An 11,604-nucleotide genomic window follows, 5' to 3' on the forward strand; every position below is an offset into this window, starting at 1 on the left:
ATCCTAGCTCTTCTGTTTCTACAGATTCGCGATTGTTTCTGCTCCATTGCAACCATGCAGTCTAATTAAATTCAAACTAGTTCATTTGTTGACAAGATGAATGTATGGCTTCATCGAGGTTTGTAAAGACCCATAACAGTGCGTGTATTTGTCTCCCACGCCACGTCGTACTTCAGTAATTAACCGACCTTTTGTCACGTTGGGTGCCTTCTGCAATGTATGTGCTGGGCTAAAGGCTGTTATAACGTATGCTATAACTCTGTCATTAAAGCGGACTGGGCTGTTGGTATGTTGAAAATGGGTAGGATGTAGGTGTGTAAAGACAAAGTGCCTGTATTATCTCCCAAGCCACGTTGTACTTCGATCAGTACGTAGGCGTGTTAAAACTAGGGTTCTTTATTTGGGCTTCAGAAGACAGCCAAACAGGAATAAGACAAACAATTGGTGTCAAATGAGATGATTATTTATTGAAACGGTTTTCTAAATACGGTAATCAGATAGTTCACAAACGAGATGGAAGCAATATGCAAACTGGGAGCGCAGTGGCTTTCCTTCCTTAGATCTTAGTGTTACGAAAGCCGTCTCCCCGACTCACGATTTTTCACGTAGTTTTATTTGTCTTTTTTTTAAAGCACTGTTTGTCTTTTTCCGAATAGGCCTATAGATAAACGCAATCATCCATTATTTATTGAGGTCAGTCTCTCAGCTCTTTAACGTGTATTATTCCTAGCTGATATTTATTCTGTGACTCCTAAAATTAATTGTTTATAGTCAATTTTGTTTCTCCAGAATAGTGTGTAATATTTATGGCTGTTGTCGCATGGTCTCTGTATGATCCATGCAAATTGTAAACATGCTCCAGACATTATTTTCAAAAGTATTGTAGATCTAGTTATGTTTTGTTTTGTATGACTTGTTGTTCTTGGCTTTACTTGATCTGCAAATATACAGTAAACTAAAAAACGATGCTGAATCAACATTTGAATTCAGCGCGCGATGTACATTTTCTTTCACGTTTTTGTTTTCATCCCATAAGGCACTACGAATTTCAAGATGGCGTCGCCCTATGTGAGCACGTTGTTCGGTCAGTCGGTGAAAAGTGTGCTCGATGGCTGGACCGCACTTCAGGTGAGATTGACTTCTCTTGACATGCTGAGCGAATGTAAACAGTCTGATAATATACACAGTATCGGAATCACGTTGTGGTGTCAGTCTGTATCAAGCTGCATGTTGTCGTGTTAGAGTTGTCAGGTATCTTAACTTCGTGAGTATCCTAAGTTCGTGATATCTTGAAACACACGTGTAGCAATCGGAGGAATGATTTCCTCTCATAACAATATCATTCCTCACGACCGATGATCGACTAATGATAAGTAGAGAGTAACGCATACAGTGTCCATTCAGATTCTATTAATGGGTAGAATTACAGCAGAATAAAGAAATTGTTTAAATCGATAATAATATACAAATGTCCGTTTTGGGTCATGAATTCACTGCCCGTAGAATACAATCTAGAATTCTTTGAAGATGTTTAACCTGTGAAAAAGAAACATCGGAAACAGAAAAAAAATATTCACAGTTATTTCATAGCCGAAACCGCCCACGAAATTGCATGATTTTTTTTATATCTTTGAAATACTGTCAGTATTTTCATATACAAAGAAAACCGTTTGGTGTATAGTTTATATTTTGTACAATTTCCCTAGGCCATGTCCATTTTACCCAATTGGGAGAAGTTTCTTTCCAAGGGGAGGTAATTTGTGTCAGCATATTCTCAGATGTTCATTACAATGAATGGTAAATCAGACTATAATTATTGTCAATGGGACCTACATTTTGTCAGACCAAAGTTACCACAGTTCACAGTTACCAAAGAACTAGTCATGGCCACTGGTTCCTAACTCACATATGAAATGAGCAAGTTTCAGCCTTTTGTTAAGGTGTTCTTCATCAGTACAACCCACTGACAGGAAAGCCAAAGGGTGTTAGAGTAGTGAGTGAGTTGGGTTTAACGCCGCTTTTTCTTATTTTGTATAATTAATAGGAATGAAATCATTTTCAGAGAAACATGAACTGATGGACAGTATTTTACGCCAAAGAAGACATTTTTTTAGTGTTAGTGTTTAGTAAATACCAGAATGTTTTTGTTTTCAGCTGGCAGTGAGTCATGGTTCTGGTGGGCCCGACAGTCAGGAAAAGGCAGAGTGGATGGTTTATGCAATAGAAACATGGTTCAAAGAAAATGGTAACTAACGTTTTCTGTATACATGGTATTAATCAGTCAAGATGCGCAAACAACCTATTACTCATTTCACTTCTTCTTTTCAGCATGTTTAGTCACAGAGGCAAGGGACACGGGTGGCCCAGCCATCTAAGGTGCCTCAATTAACTGTGCAGAGTTGGTCTAAGGTGCCCCGATTCGCTGTGCAGAGTTGCGTCCCTTGGGCACGCCAGAAACCAATGATTGTGGGTTCCAATCCTGGTTCGCCCCGATTATGTTTCTAGGTTTGTCAGCACCATACCCATGCTCGTGGGTTTTACCGAAGAGGTTAACGTCTGAGACCTACATCATTTCAGGCTTTCTTCCCACATTAAGCTGACACGCGGCGATATGACTGGAATACTGTTAAAAGTGGCGTTAAACCCAACTCACTCACTCACTGTGCAGAGTTGCATCCCTTGGGCACACCAGAAACCTATGATCATGGGTTTGTATCCCTATTCACCCAGATTATGTTTCAAGATTTGTCAGTACCATACCCATGCTCGTGGGTTTTACCGAAGTGGTAAACGTCTAATACCTGTTCACTTCGGTCTTTCCTCCCACATCAAGGTGACACGCCATGATATAACTGGTATACTGTTCACTCACTCACTCATAATAGAGGCCAAAATGGGTTCCTAAATCAGAGTTATGCTATTAGATGTTAATGAAGTGTGTCTTTTATAACTCTTTCTACTGATTCCTGTTATTTAATGGATTGTTTTTAATGTAAAACTTGAGGTGAAATCTGGATAACGATTTCATTCTCTTTCTTTATCATACTAAGGGATTCTTAACTAAGTGCCTTGGCATGCACATGATGGAAATTGGGAAAAGTTGTTCAAATTTGGATGTATTTTATGTTCTTTTTTTCCAAATTTCTGAGGTATTTTAACATAGAATTTTACCACTGCAATTGACACATTTGATGTTCAGCTAAACATAAAAAGACACTTCCTCTATATTGATCCTGTTATCAGTGATATACAAGTTAGTGCATGCCACCTACAAAGACAAAATGTTAGCTATGACCACTGACTGCATGAACTGGGAAATGTTTAATTCCATTTTCGGAATATTTGCTGACACTTGCTGCTGACTTGGGGAAGTATATCAGCCTCTGAGCAGGTCTAGATAAATCTCTGTATTTATTTGGCATATATTTTCTTTTTCTGGTGAGCATGTTGAGCTAGTGGACACAAGGCTCTTTTTACTTCCTCCCAGCCAGATGTGAAAAAGAAATTTCCCAATTTCTGTCTCCCACTTTGAGGACCGCCTCCGTGGTCTAGTGGTAGAGCTTCCGCCTGGGTTCGATTCCAAAAGACGTTAAAAGATGGTACTTGTTGTTACCCTGTCTTGCGCTCGGCATTAAGGGGTTAAAGCAAGGACTGGTCGGCTCGGAGCCAGTATACTGTGTCTGAGTGGAGTATTCATGTTCATCACAATTGAGGCATGGTATCTCAGTGGGCTAGCACTATAAATCGGCATCAGTCTGGTCTAGTACAAGCAGCCACACACACGTGCATGTACATCGCTATATAAGTGCAATAATCTTGGACGTGACGTTTAACCCAATTTCACCTCACCTCACCTCACTTCGAGACTAAGCGTATTAATTATGAGATTTTCATTATGCTCACAAACACATTCCTGAATTCGGGTCTTGGCCCAACTCCCTCGAAAAAGTACGAAGGTGGAACAAGGTTAACAGAGGTTATATGTTTATGCGCAGCTCACATAGAAAGTGACGAGTTGGAGGACTTCCTGGAAGACGTGATGAATGCTGAGTTTGATATGGTTATAGAAGACAACAGCTTGCCACAGGTAATTGTAGCCCGTAGGACAAGGCTAACCTTGATGACTGTTAGTTTTAGGGCTGTGTATTGGCCAAACAATTGTACAATGTATGAAGCCTCTTCTTGGAATCCCTGGTCTTGATATTGTTGGGAGTATTGCTATTAGATATTTAAATAGAGATTAATAGCCAAGTGTGTTCTCATATCATTGGCAATCATGATGCATACTTTTTATTCCTAAAGTATGATATTTATGATACAGACGGGGTCACTTGGATGAATGTACTTATACATCTGTATGACGGTGGACGTTCATGTAGCAGTAATGATTATTGATATAAGTATCGTATTTCACATAGACGTCATAAAGGGGCGGTGGTGTAGCTGAGTGATTAAGGTGTTACTTCATCACGCCAAAGGCCCAGGTTCCATTCCAGGTATAAACGCTTATCTTAAAGTCCATTCTTCGTGTCCTCCACCATCATATGGGGTCGTTGCAGTTTTCGAGTTTAAACATTTAAAGGGTGACTGTCCCCGGACAAATTGTGTTTAACAAGTTTGGCTCAAGTCGTTTAAGGGGGCACGGGTGGCCCAGTCGTCTAAGGCGCTGCGATTCGCTGTGCAGAGTTGCGTCCCTTGGGCATGCCAGAAACCTATGATTGTGGGTTCCAATCCCGGTTCGCCCCAATTATGTTTCTAGGTTTGTCAGCACCATCCCCGTGCTTGTTGGTTTCACCGAAGTGGTAAACGTCTGAGACCTGCATCACTTCGGGCTTTCCTCCCACATTAAGCTGACACGCCATGATATAACTGGAATACTGTTAAAAGTGGTGTTAAACCCAACTCACTCACTATGATACAGACACACATGAAGGTAATTATCTCTTTGTCATATAATTTCATTCTTAAAATAATCAAGGTTTAACATGTTTCTAACGTATCTACATGCACTGCAGCAACTTTTGAATAGTGTAGGAATACGATACCTGAGTGAACTGTCCTATTCATAATATAGTGCCAGATGACTTGCAGCTGCATTGTTTACGCATTAGGAAACCTAGATGACCTTTTGTGGGCCATTATATGAAGGCTTGTGGAAGCTGGTATGATATCTATGTATAGAGTTTATTGAATGCTGTTCCTGGTAGATTATATCTCATTTGCATATTTATTGGATCGTGATACCAAGTTTATTGGACTGATCGCATCCATAAGGCTTAAAAAAAATAAAAGAATTGGTTCTCAGGCTATGTTTTTTGAAAATATAGTGCAGGCGGGCGTTTTGGGGGGGGGGGGGGTTGTACAAACTAGTATGTAACCAATAAACAGTTGTGTAATCAATAAAACAATTGTGTACAATCAACTTTGGAAAGGGCCTCCCTACATAAATGTATTCCTTGATGAGTAAATTACTGGAATACAAGTTGGACTTGGAATATTTAAGGATATTTTATATATTTTTTGTAAAAATTGAAATAAAAACGAAAGGTGCGGCAAACTTTATGATGATGCAGGCAGTGCCTGAGAACCAAGACTATTATTTTTTTCAGCCTAAGATTATCCATTATTTGATAAACAATACTCACTCACCTGTTAGTTTCAATCACAGTATCAAATTCCCTTGTGTGTGATCAGGTTGCTCAGATGATCTGCAAGTACTTCCGTCTGTGTGGGGAGGGGCGGGAGGCCGAGGTGCGACAGAGCATTGCCAGCCAGCCCAAGGCCGCCCTCCGGGGCTGCACCCAGGGGGGCAGCAACCAGGAGGTGGACGGGGAGGAGGGAGAGGTCAGTACCACCAGGGGGCGTAACCATCTTTGGTTGGTGATACATTACATTGATGGTCAAGGGTATTTCATATATACTACTCAGAAAAGGGAAGGACCATCCGATTCTTTTATATTTCTATAGTTAATCTGTCATGGCATGACACCTGATTCTTTTATATTACTATAGTTAATCTGTCATGGCATGACACCTGATTCTTTTATATTTCTATAGTTAATCTGTCATGGCATGACACCTGATTCTTTTATATTACTATAGTTAATCTGTCATGGCATGACACCTGATTCTTTTATATTACTATAGTTAATCTGTCATGGCATGACAGATTTATCATAGTAATATGAAAGAATTGGGTGGTCCTTTACTTTGTTTTCAGTAGTATATTTAGCTTGTCTATATTAACTCAAGTAACCTGACCAGAGCTTATAATTATGTATTTTCTTGCTGATTTTACTCTGAAAAGAGTAATGTAATTGAAGTCGTAGGGACATCAGAAGACTGGCTAACAAGAGAGTATAGCTCTAAAAGGGTAAAACTTTGTCCTGACATGGAGGCTTTATAACAGGTATAAATTATTTCGCTCAAGTGAAAATATGGATTTACTGTATTAATGAGATTTATCACCCAAAACTGGCTCCAAAAGTAGATATCATTTTGGTGAGATCAAGCTAATGAAATTGCATCACAATGCTTTGCCATTGGTTACCATGACGTCTCAATCAAATGACATCACTAATGGTTCTGCTACTGAAGCTGTAAGCAGTACTTTTCACACTGAAGACACTGCTTATTACTGTCTACAAACTGAAAATATTGGAAGAATGATGTTGGATGATAAATAAAATCTCACCCCCGTGTCTTTTGATATCAAATATATCAACACTCGTTGATAAATGTGGAAAAAAATCCTCGGTGAGCCTTGGAGTTTTCCCATTTTTATTAACTTGTGTTGATATATTTGATATAAAAAGACACTCGGGTGAGATTCTCTATACCTCTCGAGAACTGTTGACTCGTGTATTAATACAGTCTTCTGTTGTCAGAATGGCGAGGCGATTGCATGCTGCAGCGGTGCTTGTGATTCTGTGAGGGCTGCAGTGTCTCAGCCGGCCCCTTCACACCAACCTTGACTTGTGTATTAATACTGTCTTCTGTTGTCAGAATGGCGAGGCGATGGCATGCTGCAGCGGTGCTGGTGATGCTGTGAGGGCTGCAGTGTCTCAGCCGGCCCCTTCACACCAACCTGCACAGCACAATAACACAGGTAGGTGTAGACACGTGACGTGAAGAGAGCAGATTTTATCCGTGTACATAGGAAACAAGAAACCTGTCACATTAATTCAATGTTTATACCACCTTATTGTATGTTTTGTCAGCTAGAGGTGAAATGAGGTTTAACGTTGCATTCAAGATTATTGCACTTATATAGTGACACGCATGTCCGTGTGTGGGTGTGTACATGTGCTAGTCAGGAGTAATGAGGGCTTTATAGTGCTAGCCCACTGAGATACCATGTCACCGTCCACTATACCATGAGGCAGTCTTTATCACTTTATCTTTATGTATTGCAACGAAATCATCTTATGGAAAATTATCAACACTTTTTTTGTTTTCAAATTTGTGTTCATGACCAAACAGTTTAAGATGTAACTGTATTCTTTTGCTAGGTCTTCAGGCCATGATCTACTGTATAACACAAATCTGAAACATGTTGTCTCCAGACTAAAAGTTTTGAGTATTGGTGTCCTGGTGGTCTCTGGCATTGCAGTTATCTGAGTTACGCTTCTTAGTTGTTTCTGGATCCGCTGGTCAAGGGTTTGAATCCCAGATGTATGTCCCTTGCTATCTCATCAACATACCCTTGCTTGTGGGTTTCAAAGTGAAGATCCCGGTTAGAATAGGTCTTCAGCAACCCAGGCTTGCCATTAAAGGCGACTATGTTTGTCGTAAGAGGCGACTAACGGGATCAGTTGGTCAGGTTTGCTGACTTGTTTGATGCATGTCATCATATCCCAATTGCGTGAATCGATGCACATAATGTCACTCACTGGATTGTCTGGTCCAGACTTGATTATTTACAGACCACTGTCATAAGGTTGAATATTTCTGGGTGTGGCCCTTAACAACAAACAAACAAAAGCAGGATAAACCCATTCTCACTCACTCTTCACATTAAGCACTGAGACTGACTGTTCAGATAGTGGATGGTTTCCTGAACTCACTGCCTGACCTCGTTACAGATGGGGAGGACATGGAGGTGGAGGATGGCTGGGAGGTCGTCAAGCGGGGCAAGAAGAAATGACCCACCTGACTGTTACATCACGCAACATGAATCATCTCCCGACCCTCGGGAACCCATCCTCTAGAATGCCACCTCGAACTGTCTGGGGAAGAGCAGCGCTCCGCTTCAAGCATCCAGAGGCTCATTGAAGAGAATATTCATTTCACCGTGATCACTTGCGGAATCCTTTCTTGCCCTTACAAGAAATTAATCATTTTCTGAAATAATATATACCACTGTAGACATAGACGATAAGAGAGTTTATCCAATTTGGTAAAACAGTGACCCACATCACTCCCAGGGTTAGAAATGTCTTCTATTTGAGTGCCGACGTCATGGTTATGATAAGTGCTAGTACCTGAAGGACATACTTAGAAGTCATGTTTTTTGTGTTATACCCTGTGACAATGTTTCTGAAGTGAGTGAGTAAAATATGGTTTTACGCCGCCTTTAGCAATATTCCAGCAATATCACGGCAGGGGACACCAGAAATGGGCTTCACACATTGTACCCATGTTGGGAATCGGCATGATGAGCAAATGCTTTAACCACTAGGCTACCAGAACCGCCCCTTTCTGTGAAGCCGGTGATACATTTGATATAGGAACAATATGGGATATATTTGGCAACGATTTTGACATCCTCGACCTTAATGATAGTTTGATGAAATGACAAGACATTACGACGGTATATCGTTTTGACATGGGAGATAATCCTTTTAGGGACATGTTCTGTAATTTTCTCAATGAAACAAATTATAATAAAAGCAACAAAAAAAAGTATTACAAAAGTGTAAAGAAAACTTTCTACATTGTACCTGACAATATCTGGTGAACAAACCTTTTTGACTGATGGTCGTCCCCACCTCTGTCAACCAACATTTGAGCATCTCTTCTACATGTTGCGTGACCAAGAGTTTGTCAGTGTGAAATGTCTTTTGGGGGTGCTGAGAAAAAATAAGAGACTGTTTTAGAGAGGGGTTTCGTGAAAATCAGAAAGAATGAATCTGTTCATATGGTTAGCCTTCAGAGCAAGGTTTGGTTTGATCTGACGTTAAAATTTGGCATTTGGGGGGTTTTGGTCAACATAACCTTGCCCTCAATCTTTCCGCGTTGAGGTTGATGGCGTAGGGTGTTTATCACCTGCACACACAGTGAGGTGACAGACAAACACTGAAGTGATCTTTGTGATTTAAACCATGCATTTATGCAACTGGTATTCCTTCTTGTGCTGTTGCTTCATTTATGTTGTCCGGGTTAGAATAGGTCTTTTGCAACCCGTGCTTGTAAAAAGCGACTACGCTAGTCATAAGAGGCAACTAACGTGACTGTGTGGTCAGGCTTGCTGACTTGGTTGATGCATGTCATCGTATTCCATTTGCATAGATCGATGCTCATGATGTCAATCACTGGATTGTCTGGTCCAGACTCAATTATTTACAGACCGCTGTCATATAGCTGCAATATTGCTGAGTGTGGCGTTAAGCAACAAACAAAAAAATCATTTAGTTTGTATCTGTCAAATGTCAAAATTACATCCAGAAGATACTGCACTTTTCCGAAGACTATGAAAAATCACAACATTCACACTTCAACGCTGTGAAATTATGAAAATGCCCACTCCTTCATGCCATGCAGTGCTGTCTTCAGCTAAAAAATGGCGGTATTCAGCAATACTTGGGGGTGGTTCCAGTAGCAGTTGCCTTGTACCAGTAGGCATACTCCAGTAAATCAATAAGTTCATATTGAGCCATGCAATAGTCCTGGATTGTCCTGGTTTTTAAAAAATAAAATTAACAGCACATTGACTGTGAACAATTTCTTTGGCAGCCATTAACCATATAATGACAAGTTAGCTGGTATTGGGGTAATAGGTAAAAGAATGTTATTTAATAAAGCTTGTTGAGAAAAAGATATTGTCTAGTGTTATTTGTAACTAACCTGTGACACCTGGAAATTTGGGTAGGATTGGTCCCCAGCAGCCTAATCTGGTGGAAATAGGCGCCTTAATGGTTCAAGTGGTCAAGCAGGTCACTTTGTTGATGGCGTGTCAGTGTACCCACATGGCATGTATTGTTTTTTATAATATCAATAACTGGATTGCCTGCTCCAGACTTGATTAGGTACAGGCCACCAGTATCTATTAATTGAAAACATCATTTTGACTATCAGTGGCGTTTTGGCGAGGGATTACAAGTTTGTCCAAGCTGTTGCCAAGGTCATGTGTGTGAATGTGTTCGCTTTAACAACCTGATCAATATCATATTAAATGTAATACTGCGAACAGATGGTACGGTTCCCTGCTGTTTTTCGCTTACTACCACCATCTGATCTTGAATGATGAATCTCACACTTTATACTGACTTTTATACTTAATCAGAACATAGAACCATGCTCTGTAGCCTTCCTCCAGTCAATTGTGCCAAGTAGGAATTCTGGGTAAGAATTTAGGCCCCAGCAACCTATGCTTGTCGTATGAGGTTACTAATTAGTTCAGGTGGTCAGGCTAGTGACTTGGTTGCTTGTGTGTCATAGCAACCGGATAGTGTGGATCATTGATCATCATATCAATCGCTGGTTTGTCTGGTCCGGAATTGCTTCGTTACAGGCTGCCTCCTAATAGCTGGGATGTTGCTGAGTGCGGCGTTAAACAACTCACAAATGGTAGGGGCTTGAAATGTACGAGGGGTGTTCATTAAAGATTTCCCCTAAACCACTTAGGGTTATCATATTTGGTTGAAATTTCACATGTGTAATGATACATGTATCTATGGGTTATGTCTGAATTTGCAGCACCGAACTATTAATCTTACCATTTTTACAGGTGTTATGATCGAGTAGGGTGTTACAATGGAGCCAGTAGAATACAGAGCAGTGATTAGGTTTTTATATTTGAAACTTTCGATGAAATGAAAGCAACTAATGGGGAAGACGCCCCATCATATGACGTTAAACACTGGCATCGTCAGTTCAAGTGTGGTCGGACATCTGTGGAAACAGCTGCCATTCCTGGTCGCCCCCATTCAGCCATTGATGAGGACACTATCCATCAAGTGCAGACCGCCATTTTGGCAGACCAACGTACAACTGTTCGCCAGTTAGCACAAGATGTCAAGATCAGTGTAGGGTCTCTGGAAAAAATCATCCATGACAATTTGAACATGCATAAGGTGTCTGCACGATGGATTCCCAGGGTGCTTACACCTTTCCAAAAGCAGGAACGAGTCAATTGTTCAAAGGATCTTTTGGACATGTGCCAAAAAAAACAGGCAAACTTTTTGACAGACTTATCACACAGGATGAAACACGGGTCCATCACTATGATCCTGAGACTAAAGTTCAGTCGATGCAATGGAAGCATGTGGAGTCACCACCCCCAAAGAAGGCATGTGTCCAACCCTCTGCAGGCAAGGTCATGCTCACGGTGTTTTGGGACCAGCACGGAGTAGTGATGATGGATTTCTTGGCAAAGGGTACCAC

General features: G+C 40.7%; 1 protein-coding gene across 1 annotated transcript; it reads left to right on the forward strand.

Moving 5' to 3' along the window:
• The first annotated feature begins 1,048 nt into the window (after window positions 1–1,048).
• Window positions 1,049–10,011, forward strand: LOC139445209 (pre-rRNA-processing protein TSR2 homolog). The gene is made up of 6 exons (XM_071226341.1): window positions 1,049–1,128; window positions 2,155–2,245; window positions 3,996–4,087; window positions 5,695–5,844; window positions 7,006–7,108; window positions 8,085–10,011. The coding sequence occupies exons 1-6, from the start codon at window positions 1,054–1,056 to the stop codon at window positions 8,144–8,146; spliced, it is 573 nt and encodes a 190-aa protein (XP_071082442.1). The 5' UTR covers window positions 1,049–1,053; the 3' UTR covers window positions 8,147–10,011.
• Window positions 10,012–11,604: the final 1,593 nt, after the last annotated feature.

This window comes from Haliotis cracherodii, unplaced genomic scaffold (genome assembly GCF_022045235.1).
Source record: "Haliotis cracherodii isolate W230 unplaced genomic scaffold, xgHalCrac1.p SCAF_6, whole genome shotgun sequence".
Classification (NCBI taxonomy): domain Eukaryota; kingdom Metazoa; phylum Mollusca; class Gastropoda; order Lepetellida; family Haliotidae; genus Haliotis; species Haliotis cracherodii.